Source organism: Trichechus manatus, unplaced genomic scaffold, assembly GCF_000243295.1.
Source record: "Trichechus manatus latirostris isolate Lorelei unplaced genomic scaffold, TriManLat1.0 scaffold00164, whole genome shotgun sequence".
Lineage (NCBI taxonomy): Eukaryota > Metazoa > Chordata > Mammalia > Sirenia > Trichechidae > Trichechus > Trichechus manatus.
In genome coordinates, this window is record NW_004444100.1 from 343,609 (window position 1) to 367,761 (window position 24,153).

The 24,153-nt window shown below is 42.8% G+C and overlaps 1 protein-coding gene across 1 annotated transcript; it reads left to right on the top strand.

Moving 5' to 3' along the window:
• The first annotated feature begins 4,964 nt into the window (after positions 1 to 4,964).
• On the top strand, positions 4,965 to 18,070 carry DYRK2 (dual specificity tyrosine phosphorylation regulated kinase 2). Its single transcript, XM_004386415.3, has 3 exons — positions 4,965 to 5,463; positions 6,122 to 6,270; positions 13,945 to 18,070. Exons 1-3 carry the CDS (start codon positions 5,415 to 5,417, stop codon positions 15,550 to 15,552), a joined length of 1,806 nt encoding a protein of 601 aa, XP_004386472.1. The 5' UTR covers positions 4,965 to 5,414; the 3' UTR covers positions 15,553 to 18,070.
• The last annotated feature ends 6,083 nt before the right edge of the window (positions 18,071 to 24,153 follow it).

Below are 24,153 nucleotides of genomic sequence, written 5' to 3' on the forward strand. Positions count from 1 at the left end.
TGACATAGTGCCTGCAACAATGGGCTCAAACATAACCACGATTGTGAGGATGGGGCAGGATCAAGCAGTGTTTCGTTTTGTTGTAGGTAGGGTCACTATGAGTCAGAATCATCTCAATGACACCTAACAACAACAGCTACCATATGAAATTACTCTGACTAGAGTGGCACCAGAAACCCCAAGATCTGGATCACCAATGGATCTCTTCCCCTACTCTTCTCTGGTTTGCAGAATTATACCATTGTTCCCCTCATAGCAAACACCCTAGTAGACAGCCTCCCTCATAGCTTTGGCTACCACTTTACCTGTTCATCCCTCACCAGCTACAGTGGCCAGCACGATTCCCTATGCCCTAGAATCAGCCTGTTCCTGGCTTGTTGGTCCCAGTGCAGCCTGATCGGCCTGTCTCCTGGAAGCAGATTCCACTGGCAACATCTCTACAAGCTGTTCCAATACAGTGGCCACAACCATGAGGGAACTAGTCTGGGGGCCAGCTGCTGGGTTCCTACCTGATGATGGCACTCCTACCCTTTGAAGCTGATGGACACACTGGGCACCACTCTGCTGGCATTTATCCTGGTAGTTCCAAAGAGTTATCTTGGGCAGAAGTTCCACTGGGCTTTGTCTATAGATCTTTGCCAAAGCCCACCCCATGTGCAGGATATGGCTTCCTCTTCTCCCACTTCCTGGTTTTTAACATTCACTCTGTTCTCAAGATGTAGTTAGAAAAAGCAGACCAACTGTTCCCAAGAAATGCTGGACTACATCCTCAGTGTGCCCAGATACCTAGTTTGCCTTGGGGAAAAATGCACCCTACCTCACCTATCCTTAAGGAAACTGACTTTGCATGTACCCTGACCAAAACACAACAAGCCTGCTTTAGATCATCAACTTTCGAGTGGTATAGAAGTCTCTTCTTGATTTCCACACCAGCAATGTCCATAGACCCACCTTCTAGAGGCAAATGCAGATACCTTACAGTCATTTAGTTATGATGTCCATGCCTGCTGCATCTGAGGAAGTCACCTTCATGGACTTCAGACCTTAAGATCTTCTTTAGATGGTATTGGACCTTGGTGATGGACCCATGGAAGGGACCCAGGAAATGGTCAATCAGTTTATGGTGTTCTCCTAAAGGGAGCTAGACCCACATTACTCACTGTTCTACTTAGTTCTTTCAAAAGACCTGTACCTGGTTTTCACATTTGCACAGCAGGAGAAATTTAGAATACTTCTTAACCTGAATTTATCTATTCATAGTCCTGACCCTATGAAGATAACAGCACCACCCTTCTCCCTGCCATCCCAAGTTCCCTCTATTCTGAATTGTTCACACTTCCGGGAACACATTATGCTTTCTCATCCTTGGTGCCTCTGCACTTCCTATTTCTTTGCCCTAGAATGCCCTTGCCCAGCTTGTCTGACTGGCAAACTCCCAAGCATCCTTAAAACCTCCACTGAAGCAAGCGTCTTTGATGCCAGACACCACTTAAGTAGAGATCATCACTGTGAACCACCTATGTGCCACCATTGTGTCTGTATGCCTCATTTTTCACCCCTATCATATCATTAAATGTTTTATCTCCTCTGCTGGATTGTAAACTTCTTAACAACAATGACCAGAGCCAGGGGTAGGGATTATTTATTTAACTGTATAGTCCTGGTGCTAATGGTGTCAAAATTATGTTAGGTGCTTAATCTTTATTGTATAATTGAATAAAAGAAGGAGTTCCTAGTAGATTGCCAAACCAAAGCCTAGTCCATTACATCTGATTATTCGTCATATCCCCTAGGCCTAGCACATACATTTGTAAATGTTTCTGGGATAAGGGGATTAAATGAGTAAATGTGTTTGAAACTAGCAATTTTCTTGTTCATTTTTAATTTTCTCTGTGATCAATACTTTTCCCAGTGGAAAATCAACTTCCTTCCACAAGGCTCAATTCTGAGTTCCCCAAAAGTGTTTTCCCTCTAGTCCGGCTACATCCTGCCTTCCTACTTGTTAGTTGAAGCTGGATTTTATAAACATACAGAACAGATAGAGTTTTTTACAAAGATAGAGTTTTTACAAGAAGCAAAAAGCAGACGCTCTTACTAACTGAATGGAACTCCCTGTGGAGATTACTGCTTAATTAAAGTCAGTATGGCTCTGGTCTGATTTTAAATTGTGAGGATTAAATATGATAATATTTTCAAAATCATTTTATAAAGAGATGAATGTACCGTATAATTGATAGTAATGCATTATAGTAATAAAGTTTGAGAACAGTAACTCCTAGATTTACCCTGTACCTTCTTGATAAAAGCCCAAAGAGTGAATTGTGAATCTATGTGACCTTCATTCAGGTTTGAGGCTATCAATATTTAACAGAATGAGAGACATGGAAGCAATTGTAAATACTATTTTAGAGGTCTGTAAGAATTAATACAATTTTCCAAAGTTTGCCATATATAATTAGCTAAGGATTAGGTAAATTGAAAATTTTCCTTAAATTAAGAAACAAAAAAAAATTGAAATGATAGTTGTCATATATAAAACAATACACTAAGAAAGGTTCCCTTTTTCTTTTTTTGCTTAGAGTTAATGATTCTGTTTCTCTTTATTAAAAAAAAAAATTAGGGTTTTTTCCTCATATTTAACATGTAAATTACTATTACTAATTTGGCAATCACAAACTATGACTTTCAGTACTCAGCATTTTTCAATACTTAGCATTTCAGTCATGAAAAAAAATGTAGCATATTTAGCTTCTACTAAAATATTGTAAAAATATTTTAAGTGAAAAGAGGTGTCAGTTATATTGAAATTGAGTTTTGTTGATTCAAACTTTTTTTGAACATCAGTTGTATGGAGTACTCATTAAAAAAAGTAAAAGGGTATGAAAATAATCGCTTTAAAAGAGGGAGGAAGGAAAAGGGGTGTGAGCTCTCTGTGCTGGTGTAATGGAAATATGAAATTAGACTGGGAATCAGGAAACTTCGGTTCTAGTTTCATCTTTACTACTAATTAGCCCTTTTTCTTTTAGTTCATTCTTCTGAACACAGAATATGTTTTCCCAAGTGGATTTGAATTTGATAGTCTCCGATAATAAGTTTAGCAGAATATTTCTTGCTGGGGCCAGATCAAGCCTTGATTCTTCTAAGGGCATGTTATTGGACTATTATTTTACCATGGTACTGTTTTATTGTTGTCGTGTGCCACTGAATCAATTCCAGCCCATAGGACCTTATACGACAGAGTAGAACTGCCCCATAGGATTTCCTAGGCTGTAATCTTTACAGGAGCAGGTCACCAGGTCTTTTCTCCCAAAGAGCGGGCTAGTGGGTTCTAATTGCTGACCTTTCCTTTAGCAGCCCGTGCTTAACCATTTCGCCACCAGGGCTTCTTACTGTTTTATCAGAAGGCTCCTACGGATTTTTTTCGTTGTCGTTGTTTCTTACTTTTTGGATATGACTAGGTAAAACTCTAGTCTGCCACCCATTCTCTCTGGCAATGCCCCCTACCCCTCAGGCCTCATAGAAGCCCAGGAGACCCTGAGAGTCACTCACACTGAACCTTGAAACGCTCAGTGTTTGGCATTAGTAGAAACCAGAAGGTGAGGGATGTAGCTTGGACTCTTGCTACAGGTGGGGTGATCTCTACCGGAGGTTGCTATGACAATTTGTAAACAGCAGGGGCAATGGGACTCCAGCAGGACGTGGCTCCCTTTCGATTTGATTTGAGCCTGCACTCCGTCGGGCCTGTACACTTGGTTCACGCAAGGGCCTGCAGATACAACGGGGACATATCACGTCCCCGGAAGAACTCCTGAAACAGGGCACCCCTCAGGGAAGAAGTGCACCGCAAAGCCTTCTGTCGCGTCATCCGGGATTTGCCCCGCTTTTTTTTTTTTTTTTTTTCCTCCTAACTGTTGAAGTGGCAAAACCTATGACCTTTGGACAAAGGCGTGTGCCATGCACGATGGGCGCGCGAGTGTGAGACAGGCAAGAGTTTTTTCCGTCTTCAAGGGAAAGAGGGGTTGTAGATGGCAAACCAAGAGGGCAGGGAAATTCTCAATGTGTCTTGGAAGGAAAGAGGAAGAGATTTGTCTCTGGGGATGAAAGGAATTAGAGGTGTCTCTCTCTCTTATGCCAGAGAGCTGAACGGAAGGCGTGTCTCTCCCAGTGGTTGCTCTGGGAAAAGGCTCGGAGAGGTAAGGAAATGGGAGGTGTCTCTGATGTTTATTTTTGCCTAGCAACCCACAGCCAACTGCTTCCCTTGCTGCCTTCCACACACGCCGCTCTGCCTCCTCTTTGTCATAGCGACTGGAGAGCGGTCACTTGGTGTCAGTAAATCTGGGAGGGTGTGCGGTAAAGGTGGAGGTGGGAGGGCGTCCCCTCCTTCGCCCACGTTCAGGGTCACCTGGCTAAGCTGCGGTCCTCCAGGGGGCTTGACTCTTAGAGGTGACCTACCCAAACTAAGTTGTCTACATGAAAAATTATTGGCGGGGGGTATTAAGTCACTGGTACTGGAAAGGGGAGGAGGTATTGTTTGTGAGCATCCATTAGGTTCCCAAAGCTGAAGATGCAGTTGTGTTTAGGGGCACGCATTGAAGGAGAGGGGTCTCTGCAGCGATTTCAGGAGGAGGGAATCAGTGGTAGGTTGCACTGTAGGGAAAAGGAGGGGGGTTGCAGGAACTGGAAAGGCCGAGGTGGGGAAAAAGGTTGTTAGCAGGGGATCCGAGGGGAGCGGTGCAGATGGCCGGAGCGGGAGGCGGAGGCTGCAGAGTTTTCCGGGGAGTGGAGAGGTGGTTATACAGCTGATTTGGTGGGAGGAGGGACTCCTGTGGGTAGTTGCGTGGGGGTGGGGTGTACGTGAGTGTGTGAGGCTAGGATGTGGGGGGAGTCCGGGGGAGGGGCTTGCAGAGACAGTGGAGGGGAGCGAGGGCGGGGCTGTCCTCCGGGTCCGCGCCGCGCACTGGCTCCGGAGTGTGTGTGTTTGTGTGTGTGTGTGCGTGCGCAGGGGCGCGCGCGCGGGCGCGCGAGCGAGCCCAGGAAGAAGCTCCCGGGCGAGTCTGTCCTCGCGGCCCAGGCCGCTCCCCCCGCGCCCCTATGTGAGGGTATCGGGGAGGCTAGCGGCGCGCAGGGGAGGGCGAGGCATGTGCACGGGCCGGAGGGTGCTGCAGCCGCCCGAGGAAGAGGAGGACGGTGGCGGCGGCGAGGAGGAGAGCGGGGTGCTCGCTGCTGCGGGCCCGGGCCCTGGGGATGCAGCGGACTGTGTGTGTCTGGCTGTAGCTGACGCGAGGCGGCGAGGAGGCGCCGGAGACCCGCGTGAGGAGCGACCAGGAGGCGGCGGCGGCCGCGAGAAGTAGCAGCAGGAACAGCAGCGGCGGCGGAGACGGCAGCCTTGAAATGCATTTTCTTTTCCAGCGGCCATGTTAACCAGGAAACCTTCGGCCGCCGCTCCTGCCGCCTACCCGACTGGTAAGGAGGGCCAGGCCGGCGAGCCGCCCCCGGCGCCAGCCCCTGCCGGCCCCAGCACGGCCTCGGGCTAGTCCTCGTGGCACGGCGGGACCTCGAACAAAGTCTGCGTCGCTGCTGGGCGGCGCGGGGAAGCCCCCGGGCGGACAGCGCGCCCTCGCTTCGGTTCCTCTCATTGTTGCACGCGGGGCCGAAGGCTCCTCCGAGTGGGAGCGCCTCGGCCGAGCCATGGACCGGCCCGGCGGGGGCTCTGGTTGGGGCCGTCCTGGGCCTCACCCGACCGGGAGCCTAGGAGAGGGGACAACTCGGGGCCTGGGGAGGCAGCTGCACTCTCCTCGGCGGGGCTAACCTCCCTCTCGGCCAGCTGCCGCCTGCTACGTGGGCCGCGAAGTCCCAGCTGAGCTCGGCTTTTCCATGGGGTCGCGAACTCGCGTGCAAGGACCGGACTTAACTTTGCAGCTGTCTGGGCTCCGCCCGTGGGTGCACGCTGGGGATCCGCGTCCCGGACCTCCGTTCCCCCGCCTCTGCCCGTTTTTACTTTCTCCTTCTCTCCCCCAAGGGGAGGGGGGTTTACTACCCAGAGGGGTGGGGCGGGGCGACGGGGTCCGGGTGACTTTCTCCCCCCTGACCCTCTTTTGTCTCCTCCCGCGCGTGGTCCCAGGCCGAGGAGGGGACATCGCCGTTCGTCAGCTTCAGGCTTCCCCGGGGCTTGGTGCAGGGGCCCCCCGGAGCGGAGTGGGGACCGGCCCGCCCTCCCCCATCGCCCTGCCGCCTCTCCGGGCCAGCAACGCTGCCGCCGCAGTCCACACGGTAAGACCCAGCCCGCGGGCACCGGAAGGTCGGGAGGGGGCCCGGGGCAAAACCGCCCCCTCCCCCCACCCGCTGCCCCGGACTTGTGGGGTTCTGACTCCGTGAGAAGAGAGGTTGAAGTGAGAGCGGCTCCTTGCCCCTGGCCTGGGGCCTCTTCTCGACGCCGCCCTCTGTAACTTGGGCGAGCCCAAAGCTGCAGCCACAAAGGAAGATTCGTGGCGTGGGCCCCTCACTTCCCCTCCCGAGCCCGCCCACCGCTGCCCTCCTCTTCCTCGGAACTTCCTCCTTGCGGCTTTCCTTCGTTCTTTCCTCTTCTTTCCTTCTTGCTTCCCAGAGCTCCCTTCCCTGACCGGGTAAACATCCCTACCGCCTTGTGGGTAGTGGGTATTTATAGAAACAGATATGTGTTAGGGGACAGCCGGCCGTCCTGCCCAGAAAATCAATCCCCCAAAGAGCCTCCCACGCCTGGCTCCAGCCAGCAGGGAGCACCGCCAAGTGTCTCCCGCGTGTGTAAGCATGTTTTATGAGTGCTACAGGTTTGAGCACAGCAGAAATTGTAATTAACAGTAACGAAAATAAGAGTAGCAGCAGCAGTCAAAACAAACCACCCCTTTAGGATTCTGCAGTTGGACATTATTCTAAAGGAAAGGGCCAGCTTTGCTTCGGAGATGGGAAGGGAAGGCACTTGATAGATGCTGCGGTTCCCTCAGGGGCCAGAGGTAAGGGAGAGCCCCGCGTGGAACTGGTGGCTGTAGAGATTGGCAAACTGAATTTGACTTCAGCCTGTACCTTCTCTCAGCTCCCAGGGACTGCCCTTGGATGGTGACTGCCAGCTGAGAGGAGGTGTGCACTTGAAGGAGGTGATGGTTTCAGAGGTCTTTTTCCAACTGGATCTTCCAGAGGAACTGCCTAAGATGTTCTGTATCAGGGATGCTTGCTAGGGCTGCTTTGCCAAGGGAAAGTTGAAAAGACCATTTTTAACCCACAAGGGGGTATCTCTGAGGGTCATGTGTTATGGGGAAACTGTTTATCAGAGGAGAATTTGTGAGAGGATGACAAGAGTGGATTTAGGCTTGTTAGACCGGGAGAAGGATGTACAAGTTTCACAGGAAAACGTTTTCTTGTTCTGTTTTTTTTTTTTGTGTTGTTGCTGCTGTTCTCCTGACACATTTAGTCCCAGGGGCTAGGAGTTCACTACACAGAAGTTGACTAATCTGTACTGGATGTTGACAGAGTCATGTTAGCACCATAGGTGATTCTGTGTGTTATGGTTGAATGTTCTTGTCACAGTGATGTTTCAGTTGAGGAGCTGCATTGGTTTTAGAGGTTTGTATTTTTTTGTTTGGTTTCAAAACATCTGAGAATTTGGAAAATATAACATCCAACTTGTTCCATGTGGTGTTGTAATCACATAACTTGGTGTGAACAGGGAAAGAAATATTTGGTTTGCGTCTGGATTCTAGTTTTATAAAGTTGGGCTTTGCTTGATCCGAGACTCTTTGCAATTAAAATACACACTGAATTTAGAGAAAGTCTACACTGGGAGAAGAGCCTGTGGTGTACCCAAAATGAAAAGATGTGGGTGTGCTGCTCAGAACTCGTAATGATGGGTGTCTGTATTTTGATGTGCCAGCTGCCTGATTTACCTGTTTTTAGCTTAAGTGTGAACTTCAGTGTGCTGTTAATCATTAGATGCTTGATTCTGAAAGTGAGAATTTGTGTTTTGATTGTTGTTTAGTTTTGATTTTATTTGTTTAACATCATAGATTTCATAGAATAGGAAAGTTTTAAAAGGACCACAGAGTTTATCTGGCTCCATTCTTTCATTTTACAGTTGAGGAAACAAACTCAGACAAATTAACTGGTTTGGTAAAGATTGCCTAGTCCGTTCATATCAAGGCCAGTGCTAAAACCCAGGCCCTTGTTAATATACTTCTTGACCCTGCTAATTCTAAGAAATTTCACTGGCTTCATTATACATACAAAAAGCTTTGCAGATCCGTATTCCTATACGTCTGTCAGGTTTCTATAAGTTGTTAGGTTTTAATTCCAGAGCATACACCTGGGAGGAGGTATTTTAAAATGAATGGGAAAAAAAGGCATTTAGGAGAGGAAAATGACCTTGTCATAAGAGCTTACCCATATTGTCCCTTGTAAATGCTACTGTAATAATCCATTACTGTCAAGTCAATTCCGACTCATAGCAACCCTATAGGACAGAGTGGAGCTGCCCCATAGGGTTTCCAAGGAGCGACTGGTGGATTCAAACTGCCGACCTTTTGGTTAGCAGCTAAGCTCTTAACCACTGCACCACCAGGGCTCCAGCGCAACTATAGGAGGATAAATATATGATTATAAAGATTACGAGTTTAGAATTTATCTAGTCCATTGTTTTCTAACTCCGTGGATATTTTACACTTTAGTCATTTTGTTTTACCTCTGTTTGTCCTAAGAGTATATCTAATACTTTTTTGATTCCCATTAGTTTTTTCTTTATGATATATTGGAGATATTAATATATTTCTCTTTAAATTTCCAAATGTGAATATTTATCGTATTTATAACTTTAATGTTTAAAGTACTCTCCAGTTACCAGTTTTATCTTTATAGAATAATTGGAGTTAAAGAATTCATATTCCCACTTCACAAATAGTAGTGTTTTGAAGAAGAAAAAGTAGGCCACACAGACTGTCAGTTTGTTTGAGGAGGAGCTAAAATTCCAATCTTCTTGGCTTCAGTTCTGGTCCCGTAACACTAGACAGCATTTCTAAGAGAACTTCAGAGAAGCTTAAAATGCCCAGAAATGTTAGCACAGTGAAATATCTGCTTGCTTGCCATTTTATTATTGAAAGAGATGAAAACTACAAAACTGATTAGACTGTTGTTCTCTCATAATTTTTAATACTAAAATATTTTATGATGAGACAAGGCCCTGGTAGGTCTCTCCGTTTTACCCATAAGTTGTAGGTATCTAACAATTGTATTCATTCAGTATCAGCTTTTAAACTTGACAGGCACTGTGCTAGTCATTGGCAAATAAAAATAAATCACAATCTCAGACTTGAAGAGATTCTACCACCACCCACTGCCGTCGAGTTGATTTCGACTCATAGCAAACCCATAGCGTTTCCAAGGCTGTAAATCTCTGTGGAAGCAGATTGCTACATCTTTCTCCCGAGGAGCTGCTGTGTTTTTGAACTGCCTACCTTTTGGTTAGCAGTCGATCGCTTTAGCCACTGTGCCACCAGAGCTCCTTTTTCAAGAGGTTAGAGGTTTTTAATATCCTTAAGTGGATGATGTAGTCTTGGCATATATATAGTCTGGAAATATTCTGGCTTTTCTAGTTTTTTTTTTGTTTTTTCCCCTTCTTTTTGTGGACTGATTAATTGGGCTTCCAAGTTTGGTTGTGATTTTAGAGTCCTACAGTGTTTGAGACTCAAAGCCTCTGAAATAAATCTCTAATATCTGGAAAGTTTTTAAGATTCCACACATTGCTTTTAGATGTTTAGTTGATATAACTGCTCTAGGTACTTTTTAATTAGCTATCATTTGCCTCACAGTACCTGTTGATGCACTGTAAGTCTAAGATCTTGTGACTGGGGTCACCAGAGATGCTTCCTAATTCCCTGGGTATTGATTTTGTGTTTTCTCATTAAGGAACAAAATGCAGTTCTCAAGAGTAACTCAGAGAGAGATGAGAGTTAACAGGGATTTATTGACATGCATTCTTACATTCAGTAGATATTTATTGAGGGCTTACTGAATGCCTGGGTTTCCGTTAAGAGGAAGTTACAAAGATAAGAGGTAACCGTGCAGTGGAATTGTTCACAGCCAAGTGGGATGCATCAGATATCAAAACAATTATAGTATAGTGAAATAAGTGCTGTAATGTAGCTGTGCTTTGAAGTACAGCGGAAGGAGCTGTTCATCAGATCAAGGCAGGTTTCACAGGGGAGGTGAGAGTTGAGCCGAGCATTGAAGGGTGGGTAGGAGTTTACCACCTAGACATGGGAAGGGAAGAGATTCCAAACAGCATCTGCAAAGGGTCAATAATAATAATAACTTTCATTTACCCGAGTACTATTCTGAGCACTTTACACGCAATTACCCTATTTAATCCTCCAAATGAGGTAACTTTGTTACCTTCTTTTTTGCAGATAATGGCACTGAGGTTCAGAGAGATGAATTGCCCAGGGTCATGTAGTAAGTGGTGGACCTAGGATTCAGTCCATGTATGTCTAGCTGAAAATCCCTGGGCTCCTAACTATAAGAAACCCAGCCTCCCCAAAAGCAGAGGAATATAAAAAAGCATGGGGCCTTGGGGAATCTAGCTTTGAGACTCAGGGAGAAGAATAACAGTGGTGGATGAAAGTGGAAGGATTCAGATCATTTAGCCTGTAAATTTCTGAACCTTGTATTCTTGCCCTGCTGGTAAATTCTTGTGTTATCTGTGGAGATGAGGTGCCACTGTGGGATTTGAGCAAAAGCAAGAGTAGCATCAGATTGGCACTTTTGAATAGTAACTGTAGAAGCACTGTGGAGAAGAGATTTGAGGAATGGTAGACTTAGAAGCATGGGAGACATTGGTGGTTCAGACTTAGAAGCAAGGACCCATGTCATGAGGCTGTTTCTGTTGCCCTGGTGAAAGGCAACAGGAGTGTGAGAGATGAGTCAGTGTTGATGGAGAGGGAGTAGGGCAGATAGAATTGACAAGGCTTGATGATGATTTGGGAAGGTGAGGAAAATGTTGAGAGGATTTCCACGTAAGCAGGGTTGAGGATTTCCAAGTGTACAGCTTGAATGATTGTGTGGCCATGAAGCCTTTTGTTTATCAAAAATAGAGAATTATAGGAGGAAGAAATGGTTTGGAGAGAGAGATCATGAGTTGCAGTTGAGTGGCTTATGGGGGAGGGAGCTGATCTGTAGTTGCACACATGGATCTTGAGCTTGGTGAGACAGATTTGGCAGGTCTCGGCTTGAGGTGAGGACGTGGCAGCTTTCAGCTCATGGGTGGTTGCTGAAGCCCTGGCCGTGGTCAGGATCAACCAGAGAGAGTTACGGGAGTGAGAAGCCAAGAGAATTGAGGCTTGAACCCTGAGGAATCCCAGATTCTAAAGGTAGGTTGACTAATAGTTGATATTGCAAAGAAGACCAAGAGAAAGCAGTTGAAGAGCTAGGAAGTGGTCCAGTCAGTTGGAGAACTCTCTTTAGTTCTAGTCACTAAAACTTTTGTGATCATATTTTAAATTATAAAAGTTTGTATAGCACAAATTAAAATAAGTTTCTATGGTCAAGAAGTTTTTCTTTGCTGTCATCTTAGGAATCCCTAAAGCCCCAGCATTAGTTTTGTCCCTAATAAAGCCTCAGGCTTTTCATAGCATGTATGCTGGTAATATAGGTTTTTCTTCTGAAATATCTCCATCCTGCTTGGAAGAGAGTGGTTTTCTAGGAGAGAGATGTTTCAAATACCAGGTCCTTTTGTTCCCTGGAGTTTGAAAGACCATAGTGGGCAGGAAAGTGTGCAGAGAATGAGGCTTAGAAAGAGAAGCTAAGGACAGGCCTATACTGCTTTCATATATGCCCAGGTCATTCCTAATTCATTTTTGTGGAATGCCCTGCTTTTGGTATAGAGTGAAGATAAAAATAGCCTGTCTGGCTACACTTACAGAAAATAAAATCACCTAGCATGGGTAGCATATGAGTTTAATAAAAGGATTTGGCTAGAAGTCTTCCAAAATCTGAGAAATGAAATCCCTGAACCTATGAAATCACATCTCAGACAGGCTTTAGAGAAGCCAGCCTAGAGAAAGCTCACTCCTCAGGTAGTCAGTGTGCTTGTGGTGTCTGTTAAAGAAAACTTGTAGGTCTTGGTCTACTAGTAAAAGGACTTGGAATTTCATTTCATAATCCAGATCATCCCAAACCATTTCCTGAATCACTGTGTTATATATATAGAACACTTCAGTGCTTGACTACTAGCCGAAAGGTTGACGGTTAGAATTCACCCAGAGGTGCTTTGGAAGACAGGCCTGACGATCTGCTTTTCAAAAGATCATAGCACACATAGGGTCACCATGAGTTGGAATTGACTCGCCAGCAGCTAACAACAATAACAACTCTTTAGTAGTGTATAAAGTCCGTATAAAGGTAGAATTTACAAGAGATAATGGAAAAAATACTGATGGCAAAGGACTTCATTTAGTTGATTGTAAACTCCCAGAGGGCAGGAACCCTGTTGCTTATGTGGCTAGGCCTCAGCTAATATTGATTAAATGAATAGAGTTGATTATGAACAATAAATTGATCTTTAAGATCTCCTAAAATTACGGAGCAGGCAAGACTTGCCTGAGGCTGGCAGGAATTCCTAACTAGGAGGAGATCCTGGCTGCTAATCCTCTCCCACCCTCACCTCTTTGCAATTATAATGCTTGAAAAAAATCCGAAGTAGATTCCCAGTAGAAGGCTGGGAGCACGTTGGCTTACACCATCAGTTTTGTTTAGACAGGAATGTACAGGGATGGCATGTGTGCCTGAAATAGAAATTGCTACTTTGTATTCCTTCTGGGAAAGCTGAGTATTCCAGCAGCTCATAGAAATACCAAGCCATTGACCAAAGGAAGGCCCAAAAGAGTGTGTTGGTTGGTTGGTTTGTTGGGCTGAATGGCCTTAAATGGTCATCACAGTCATTAAAGCCCAGAAACATTTAAGAATAGGTTAGGGGCTTTACATAGATACCTACCATAGATACCTACGTGTAAGTCTTTCAAGCCTGAAAGTGCATTTTTTCTTTGTCACTGACTTCATGTATGTTCCTTTGTATAAGCGGTTGAGTTTCCAAGTAATGGTGAAGATTGGAGATAAAGATACTAGTGTTTGGAACAGAGCTAGACCCTGAGGAAGGAGTAGTGAACCAGATAGGCGTGGTCCCTGCCCTGTATAAGTAAAGAGGCTATTAAATGCAGTGTGAAAGGTGGTATGATTTGAGGGTGGTTAGCTAGTATAGGAAGCACTGGTGGTACAGTGGTTAAGAGCTCAGCTGCTAACCAAAAGGTCGGCAGTTCGAAGCCACCAGCTGCTCTTTGGAAACCCCATGGAGCAGTTCTGCTCTGTCCTGTAGGGTCATTATGAGTTGGAATCGACTCGACAGCAGCAGGTTTGGTTTTTGGTTAGCTAGTATAGAGTCGTATGTGCTCACATTCTTTTATGTATTCTCTTCTTCCATTATATGTCTAGTGCAGATTGAATTGAACACCTGTGGTGTGCCAGGCTACGTGCTAAAGGTTGATATACAAAGAGGAACAAGAACGATAGAGTTTTTGCTTCCACAGGGAATGTACTCTCAGGACCCTGAATATATGCAGCAAACTGCTTGTCTACCAGGTGTAGCATTTATGGGGTCTTTTTTTCAGGTTACCTAGTTCGGCAGCCTTAGCTAGCCCACTAACCATGTTTTCCTTTTTTTTTGTTGGAGTCTGTCAGCCTCCTTCTACTCTCCCTCTCTGTGTTCACGAACTCCCTCCTGGGTGCACAGCTCTTTCTGTTTAGTAAACCTGATTCTGAATATAAATGAAAACGAAATTGAGTTTCGTAAAAGAGGGAGTGGTGTTGACTTATATCCCATTTGAACAGACACGACTTCTTCCACTCTATTTATGTCTCGTTTTTGAATTCCAGATTGGCGGCAGTAAGCACACAATGAATGATCACCTGCACGTGAGCAGCCACAGCCACGGACAGATCCAGGTTCAGCAGCTGTTTGAGGATAACAGTAACAAACGGACAGTGCTCACGACACAACCAAATGGGCTTACAACAGTGGGTAAAACGGGATTGCCAGTGGTGCCAGAGCGGCAGCTGGAGAGTATTCATAGACGGCAGGGGAGCTCTACCTCTCTGAAGTCTATGGAAGGCATGGGGAAGGTGAAAGCCGCTCCCATGACGCCTGAACAAGCAATGAAGCAATACATGCAAAAACTAACCACCTTTGAACACCATGAGATTTTCAGCTACCCTGAAATTTATTTCCTGGGTCCAAATGCAAAGAAACGCCAAGGCATGACAGGTGGGCCGAACAATGGCGGCTATGATGATGACCAAGGATCGTATGTGCAGGTGCCCCACGATCATGTGGCTTACAGGTATGAGGTCCTGAAGGTCATTGGGAAGGGAAGCTTTGGCCAGGTGGTCAAGGCCTACGACCATAAAGTCCACCAGCACGTGGCCCTCAAGATGGTGCGGAATGAGAAACGCTTCCACCGGCAGGCAGCGGAGGAGATCCGAATCCTGGAACACCTGCGGAAGCAGGATAAGGACAACACCATGAACGTCATCCACATGCTGGAGAATTTCACCTTCCGCAACCACATCTGCATGACGTTTGAGCTGCTGAGCATGAACCTCTATGAACTCATCAAGAAGAATAAATTCCAGGGCTTTAGCCTGCCTTTGGTTCGCAAGTTTGCCCACTCGATTCTGCAGTGCTTGGATGCGTTGCACAAAAACAGAATAATTCACTGTGACCTTAAGCCCGAGAACATTTTATTAAAGCAGCAGGGTAGAAGCGGTATTAAAGTCATTGATTTTGGCTCCAGTTGTTACGAGCATCAGCGCGTCTACACGTACATTCAGTCGCGTTTCTACCGGGCCCCGGAAGTGATCCTGGGTTCTAGGTACGGAATGCCCATTGATATGTGGAGCCTAGGCTGCATTTTAGCAGAGCTCCTGACAGGTTATCCCCTCTTGCCTGGGGAGGATGAAGGGGACCAGCTGGCCTGTATGATTGAACTGTTGGGCATGCCCTCCCAGAAACTGCTAGATACATCCAAACGAGCCAAAAATTTTGTGAGCTCCAAGGGTTATCCCCGTTACTGCTCAGTCACGACTCTGTCTGATGGCTCCGTGGTTCTCAACGGAGGCCGTTCTAGGAGGGGGAAACTGAGGGGCCCACCTGAGAGCAGAGAGTGGGGGAATGCACTGAAGGGGTGTGATGATCCCCTTTTCCTTGACTTCTTAAAACAGTGTTTAGAATGGGATCCTACGGCTCGCATGACCCCTGGCCAGGCTTTACGGCATCCCTGGTTAAGGAGGCGGCTGCCGAAGCCTCCAACCGGGGAGAAGACTGCAGTGAAACGGATAACCGAGAGCACTGGTGCTATCACATCTATTTCCAAGTTACCTCCACCTTCCAGCTCAGCTTCCAAACTAAGGACTAATTTGGCACAAATGACAGATGCCAATGGGAATATTCAGCAGAGGACAGTGTTGCCAAAACTTGTTAGCTGAGCTCCAATCCCCTGATGCTGGTAATCTGAAAGATATTGCTGAGCCTTACTGGGTTGAAAAGGAGAAGCTGAGACCTGTTTTTATTTGCTCAATAATTTTACTTATTTGTATCTTTTCAGCACTTATTTTAATGTAAGGAAGTTGTTCATTTTGTTTTTATAAAATACATGGGGACAATGCTTTAAGTTTTTATACTTTCTGAAACTTTGTGTGTTCTAAAAGTACGATGAGCCTTACTGTATTTAGTGTGGCAGAGTAATAAACATCAGTGGCAGGCCATTGATTACTTCATGACTGCCACATATTTACAGACTGGTGTCAGAGACATTCACTATGTTTTTATGGTGCATATAATATTCTCCCCAAGGTGATTGCCCATGAAGGCCTGCTCCCCCCTCCATTTGCCAGGTGCATGCACAGGTGTAGCATATCCTGTTTTCACGTTCACTACGTTATCTGGGTGGTAGTGGTGGTGGAAGGAGAATGGTCATATGAAAATGATATTCTAAGAAAATCTGCACCTTAGAGTTTTTTTTTTTTCTAAATTATGTTCGAATGCAAAACATAAGTCCCCAAGGTTTAAATTGCCCTGTTAGCATTCTGACATTCTAAAATAGCAGACTGGGTGATGAATGGAAATGGAAATATGTGTGTTCCTCCAGATTGTCTAACATGATCAGTGAGCGGCTTTGTAAAGAAGCCTCAGATTACAAAATTTCTTTTTGCACCTAAATTCAGAACTGTATTCCATGATCTGTTTCTCCCTTCTTGGCTTTTCTTCTCTTTGCTCCTCTTTTACTTCACATCTGTTGCTTGCATTTAGTTTGTCTTCTTTCTTCAAATATATGTCCCAGACTGTTAATACAGAAAAGAGACATTTCTCCTGTGATTATAACCATCGTTTCATATTCCAGTTTTAAAAAATACAGCAGCCTAGCTACTTAAGGTGGGAATTTCCATAGTTACAAAGAAGGTTTAGCAGATTAGAGTGAGTTCACGCTATTAAGGTGCCACTGTAAGGTTCTCAGAGCCTGGGAACATATCACCTCTTTCTTTAATGAGAGGACTATAAATTCTCTTGGTTAGCAGAAGTCACTATGGCTGTTCAATAAGTCCTATTTTAACAACACTTTTAAAAGAGGGAAAGTTCAACCTCAAGTTAAATGGTTTGACTTATTCTTTACATCTTCAGAAGAACCACAGAAATTGCATTCCTCTATTTTAATTTCTTTTGGATTGCACTGATTGTTTTTGTGGAGATGACACTTTACCTGTTAAAGTGACTTTGAGAGTTAGGTAAAAGAATATTTTCTTCTTTGAAAAATAATTATTTTCACAGTGAAAATTTCAGTATTTTATCACTAATGTATGAACAGTGATATATATCAGTTTCAAGGCACGTGGAAATTTTCTTTTAGTATGTGCAATTTAATATAGAAGGGTATCTGCCTGTTTTGGACAATAGGTTTGGGGTGGTGTAAGATAGGATAAATAATCTTTTTTATGCACAGATATTATTGTATTGCCCGTAGATTGATTTATAAGTACTTAAAGCATGGTCCCCAGTGAGGCCAAGAAAGTTTCCGGTTAAGTTCTTTTAATGTTAATCCCACTGTTTTCCTTTAAAAAAAAAAGTGGTTTTGAACAAAACACTTGACATATTGTGAGGCTTTGTCGGTAGATGGTGGAGAAAAATGCTCAGGAAATATTACAGATATTTGCCAAAAACAGTAATAAGATTAGCTTATTAGTAAGATAGTGATGTTGATATTTGCTTTACTATTTAAGGATGTCACAGATAAATTAATTTGTACTTCTTCTGTATTTAAAAATTATATCTTCTTTCCCCTAGTCAAAATGAATTCTTTAGCATATTATACACATATATATGTAATCTGTGGAAGTGCAATAATGTTAGTAAGTTGCATTTTAAATGATGCTCATGTGATGATACCCCCAATCAGTGGCTTATAGAATTTAAATATCTGTGTATTTATTATTAAATTTTTGGCTTAATGGCATAAGACATGTCAGACGGTATGGTGGCTTTGTAAAAACCACCAGCCTCTTAATGATGGTTAACGTCTTTAGATCATTGAAACAATTAAAAACATACGAAGACTAATTTCCCCTTCCAGTGCTCCTCTTTCATTTCAACTCTCATTTTCCCATTTAGGTTAAAATATATGAACCTAAGCCTGCCGTTTTTGTTAATTTCTCTATAAAATGATTATACGTGTGAAAACTTGCATATGGGCTAATTAATACTGCTTGTCTTTTTTCCCCACCACACAACATTGGTTCTTAAGATGCCAACAATGCATTTGTGGCTGTCTCCATTCACAAATGCAGCTAGAAACTTCTAGGCCAAACTGTAATGTGCAGCAGTATGGGGCTTTTCTTTTGCCCAAATACAGTGAAATTTCCTTTATTCTTCACAAGAGCCACCACGTTTCAGCATTTAGTGATAGAGCTGCTTCATTAAAAAAAAAAAATATATATATATATATAGTTTAATGTTAAAAAAGAAAAAAGTTGCATATCTATGATTTTAAAACAAATGAAGGGCTCTGATAGGCTACTAGGAGTTGGCTTGGAAACAGTCCTTGGTCTCACAGGTTACCATTGTCTGGGGATATCTGCGCTGTTTTCAGATTTAGGAATAGCACAGTGTCGTCTTGTCTTTGGTTGCTGTCTCATTTGGCTCCATTTCTGGCACCACCTGGGTGTTCATGACCACGTAAGTGTACTGCTACAGCAGCGGAACAACAGAGTGACGCAAGACAGCGTAGATTATCAGTAGAGGAGAAACTGTGCCCTTCGTGTTAATAATGTGCCTTTTGTTCTGAATGCCACGTTGTAGGGCCTGCATTTTTTGGCCTCTTTAACCCTTTGAGTAATAGGCAGTAAGGATGGAACCCATCTCTGCAAAGATACATCTGTCTTAAATATCCAGTTACTTACAGGCCTTAATAGAAACCATAAGGCGTGCGTCATCATCAGGCACTGAGAAAGGTAACCATTGGCCAGTTACACAGGGAATTCCTGTGTGTAAGGGGTTAAAGATGTCTTTGTGTATGTTAACATCCGACTGATTTTTTAAATGATATTTTTTTGTTAGGCTAACTAGACAGAAATCAACTCTATTTGTAAAAATTTACCTCAAACCATTTAATTTTATAGTGCGATTAATCCCAGGGCATTTGGTATGAACCAAAGTGCATTTCTTTTCTATGTGCCTGGCTCTAGTAAGGATGGCCAGGGATTTTTACAATTTGGGTGCAAGGCACTTAAGCCACTTTTAAACTTACTGGGTGGTTTGGAGTCATGCTAAATGACTCCATCGGAATGTTAGAAAAACACTTCAGGCATCAGTAGCTTTGGGCCATATTGGAATCTTAAAAGTGTGAATTATTTTAAAGACAGCGTTTTTGTAATTTTTTTTCATCAAGAATATTTCTGGTAAGCAGAAGACTTTTTAAAAAATAATTGATTTGGTTGGTAAAGTTTTTAATATTGCCCAACATAATGCTGTGGTAGCATTTAAAAAAAAAAAAAGGTATTTGCGAACTCTGTTTCTTAGGGGCTTGTACATCTCTGCTATGAACATATATAAAGTTAATTGTAATCATACTCAGCTCAACTGCTACAGTTATGTCTAGGTAGTGGCTTGGGTTTTTATCGAGCAACAACTTAGACACGTGACTGTAATATGCTGCAACTGTGTACTGAAAATATGTGAAAATGGTTGAATGTGGACTGTGTATATATGTATGTAAAAATTTCTGTGAGATGCTGCTGTCACCACTTAACATTAAACATGTTCTAGTGGATTTTAATCCTAGTGGCCAGTTCTATGATACTGTATGTATTGTACAGCTGATGACAGGAGTAAGACTGTTTAGTGAATATTTGTTAAATTTTATTGTTGTGGCCAGAGATAATTTCAGAATAAAATTTTAATGTCCTACCTTACTTTTCTCCCCTTTTCTAACTATAACTCCTGCTCTCTTTCTGGTATTGTTGGTCTGTTAACCTAAAGAGTAATGAGAATGCCAAATAGATAGTTCTCCGTCAGTATCCTGAGACGTTAAAATAATTCATTCTACTAGTCTGTTCATTAGCAGTAATTGATTTTTATTAGTTTGATATAAATATGCAAATGCCAAGAAAGACTAAAGTTTTAGTAGGAAATTCTTACTTATCAGGATATTTCGTTTACCTTTAATATTTTAATATTAATGCCCCTTTATGTAGCCTCTAACATGTTCTCTATCATGGAAGGACGTCAATTTTTTTTTTTTTTTTTAAACTTTCAAGGTGACAGTTAAGCTGTGGAAGCAGAGCCTATGAATTATCCCTCACCAATCTTTCAGATTCTTTCCTCTGTGTAAGTACTGGCAGATTATTCTTTTGTGCTCTCACGAGTTCCACCACATGCTTTTAAATGCTTATGGTTTTGCAGTTTTTTCACTTGATGAACTCTATGGTTCACATTTTTTGGGTTTCAGTGTCTCTTCTTGTCATGCTGGGTCAGAAAATAAGGTCTGTGAACTGCATCTAGCTCATGATTGGCCAAGCTCCGTTAATACCAAGCTAAGAGTTTATTTACAGATGACAGCAAGCAGATGCTCTAGGAATTTGTTAGACATTGCAGGGATATTATATAGACAAATATTTCCCTCGGTGGAAATAACTACCTCACATTTTTATTTACACCCCTACTGCTACCAGCAGCCAAGGAATTACTTACTAGTGTGGCTTCCTGAAGCACAAGTTGAATTTGCAAGGGGATGATATAAGGGTTCCCAAGCCTAGCCTCTGTCGTATCATAGCCTGTGCCATAGTTTCCCATTTATTGCTTGATCACTTTGCTTCTCTAAGTTCTCAACTAGTGCAAACCAACCAAAAAACCCAATATATTTAGAAGTAAATTTTTAAGAGATGTATGTTATGTACAAAACTGAAAGTTGGTTCTAAAGCAGCAGTTTAAAATGAAAATTTATTGTCCCAATCTGATTTACTTTGAGCAGATTATACTTCCCACGCATCTGCTTTCCTTTTAACAAATCTTTAAAAGCTCCTTATTAAATTGGTTAATGCTATATTCTGTTAGCGTCTCTAATAATCTCCCTTTTGGAATCAACAACTATACAAATAAATGTTCTTGGAACTTCAAAGTTGCCTTCAAACTAGCATGAAGAATGTTCCTAGCTGACACTGGTATTGGTTTTTTGAAGGGGGGATATTGGTTTGAGTACTTTCTGTTTGGGGAAGAAAGCAGTAAGATTTGAAAAGTACCTGTGTGGCTTTGTTTCACTGTTTTAAAAAAGTTTGATTGCAGTGCATTTTCCTTTGGGCCATTAGGCAATAAGCACTGTCTTTGGTGATATTTAACACAGTTCACATTCAAAAGTGACTGCTAGTGTTTTGCACACATCAGAAAGTTACATCTTACTGAAGTCTTTTTTTTTTTTGTTTACCTTAGATTTGTTATGTTCTCATTATCTGTGCTACAATTCAGACAGATAAAGATAAATGGGAGGGGGCATAATTGGCATTCTCTTGCATTTCAAAAAAGTTCAATGTACAAATTAATGAGTTAATATGAACTCCTCTGAAGAAAGCTGACATTTTAAGTATTAACTGGTCATCTATACTGAGGAAACCCCTGTTGCTGTTGAGTCAATTCCCACTCATAGCTACCCTATAGGACAGAGTAGAACAGCCCCGTAGGGTTTCCAAGGAGCAGCTGGTGGATTCAAACTACCTACCTTTTGGTTAGCAGCCAAACGCTTAACCACTGCACCACCAGGGCCCCTTACTAAGGAACAGCAGGGTATATTATAAATGTAGCATATGTTCCACAGATGATTGCAGCTTGCAAAGAAAGCTCCTTCCTAGATCTCATGGTGTTTTATGAACAGCAGCTCAGTCTTATACATCCCTATAAGCTATAACTATCCTCATTTGATATTTGAGGAAACTGAAGTGACTTGCTGCAAGTGACTTTGTAAAAACAGTGGGGCTCAGGTTGCAATCAGATTCAGAATTTCGGTTTCGGACAGTGAAAAGAAGTCCTTAACTACATCACATGCAAAAAGGGGGGGGGTGGAATTTGAGCTCGCAGTGGACATTTCTATCTGAATGAATTACGTATCAGCTTCCAGGAATATTTCTTAAAGGGGGAGAAACTAGAAAGAAGCTGAGAACTAGGGCATTTTATTCTATTTAGGCGTACCCAGTAACTTTAAACGCACGCACACACGCACATGCCCCTCAATTTGTGAAAGAGGACTTCTCATATTACCATATGTGGGGAGGTTAATTATAGTAGCTTTATTCTTTATTTTTTTGTTCCTAAAGCTTTTTACATTTGAATCCATGGAAATAACTATTTTTAACCCTTCTTACTAATTCTCAGGGATTAAAGGTTAAATTTTATTGATGGCAGTAGCAGGTAAATCTCATTAAATTCAAACTTGTTCAGGTTTCCTATCCTTTACCTCCGTATTTAAAAAAAATATAGAATGCTTGCCAGGGAAATACATAACAACTTCAAATACAATTTCAAAATACCAAATTGTAAATAAACCTATTTTACAAACTAAAATACTGTGTCTTTCCTTGCTTTTTATCTCTAATTACCCCCCCTCCCCCACAAGTTTGAAGAGTTTTAAATATCTAGACTATTTCTCCACTTGGAAAAATCAAGTGTGTTATTTGCAAAACAAAAGCCCGAAATCATTTAAGGACGAGTATTGAATTGCTTTCGGTTATTTTGGAGAAAATGTGATTAATTCCAAGCAATTTATGTGGACATACAGTAACAAGTGCGTGGGTAAATTTGGGCTAATTTATCATCCTTTTATCTGAAGAGGAATATCCAATCTAATATCCCCTTTCTCTAGAATTCAGTTCATCAGAATTTTGGCTTGGTTAGGCTTAAATAAATAAAGACATCCAAATAATAGAGACTCTCATTAGCATCTATTGCAGATGGAATTCACTTGTGCAATATTTATTAAATGTCCGTTACATGTCAGGTACTGTTGTAGGCACTAGGGATATAGAATGATGAATGAAACAGTTACTGTATTAAGGGAGTTTTTAGACTGGTGGGGAAAGCAAGCATTATACAAATAATTATAAAAACAAATACATAATTACAAACATAATAAGGGCTGTGAAGGAAAGGTATATGGTGCTGTGAGCATGAATAAACTGGAGGGGGAGATGTGTTGTCTTGTGGGTGTCAGGGACAGCTTCCGTGAGGAAATGGCTTTTGAATTGAGGAAGTAAAAACATATGCAGAGACCCTGGAGCTAGAGGAAGAAAGGTAAGCGTGAGCAACTGAAGGAATGTCCATTGGCTGGGAAATCAGAGAACCTGGTATGAGAGCCCACAAGCTGGCGAGGTGGTCAGCCTTGCAGGTGCTGTTAAAGAGTCTGATCTTTATCCTATGTGTGAGGGCAGCCACCAAAGGGTTTTAAGCAGGAAAGTGCTATGAGCAGATTGACTCTCCCTGACTGTTTTTAGAGATAACCAAAAGGTTGGAAGTTTGAATCCATCCAGAGGCACCTCAGAAAAAAGGCCTGGTGATTTATGGCAACTGGTTTGGTTTTTTTGGTTTACCGAGAAGGGTAAGAGTAGATGAAGGAAGACCAATTAGAAGTGTTTGCAAGAGATGGCAAATTGCACCAGAGCTGAGGATGAGATTTAAAGAAGAGGGTGGACTCGGGAGCTCTTCAGGCTGCAGAAATCTTAAGGTAGAAATTACAGTGGCGTATGTTTGTGTATGAAAAGTAGCTGTTGCTATTTTAGTGTCTGATCTGCTACATTGCATCAAAGGGAAATACAGTATCTGATTTGTTTAAGAAGGGGTGAAAATGCTTTTGGTTACAGAGTTGAAGTACTAGTAAGCTTTAGCTGGACGTGTGAAGCATTTTTGATAAATAAATGTCTAATTTATTCATTCAAATTTTTTTCAGGAAATTTTATATTTAAAAGAGATTTGTAATAAAAGGAGGCGAAGGGGTTGTCAAGGTCACCTAATCCAAATTCTCCCCAAAGACAACAATCTCCTTTGCTGGAATACCTCCTTGCTCCCTTCCCTCCTCCCTCCCACCCTTCCCCCTTCCTTCCATAGGTGTTAAGCATCTACTCTATAGGGAATTTAGGTGCAGGAAAGAAAAAAAGAAAAAAGAGGAGCAAGAGGAGGAGGAGGAGGAGAAGAGGTCAAGATAGAGTGGAGGGGGAAAAAAGACGAGGAGGAAGAGAAAGAGAAAGAGGAAGCCCCTGCCCTTGAGGACTTACTATGTTTAATTGAGAAGACAAGATCTATACAGAAAACATTAAACAATTTGAGAGCAATAAAAGACAAAATTCAAAGTAAGTAAAGATCATTTGTGCTGCGGTTGGATAAAGAAAACTTCAGGAAGGTGAGTCTCCTGTGAGATCTCAGTGGAATTCAGACTGAAGACAGAAAAAAGGAGATTCTAGAAAAGAATTGCTTAATTGAGGCATGTCGTGTGTCATTCATCTATGCATCCACTATATACTGAGCACCTGTGTATGTGATTTTTGGCAAAATACAAGAAG

What these genes read in the sequence shown, in the direction of transcription:
- DYRK2 (XM_004386415.3), top strand. Translation starts at nt 5,415, where the DNA reads ATGTTAACCAGGAAACCTTCGGCCGCCGCTCCTGCCGCCTACCCGACT. An exon ending in TCCTGCCGCCTACCCGACTG is followed by an intron (nt 5,464 to 6,121) that starts GTAAGGAGGGCC and finishes GCGTGGTCCCAG; the next exon opens with GCCGAGGAGGGGACATCGCC. An exon ending in CTGCCGCCGCAGTCCACACG is followed by an intron (nt 6,271 to 13,944) that starts GTAAGACCCAGC and finishes TTTGAATTCCAG; the next exon opens with ATTGGCGGCAGTAAGCACAC.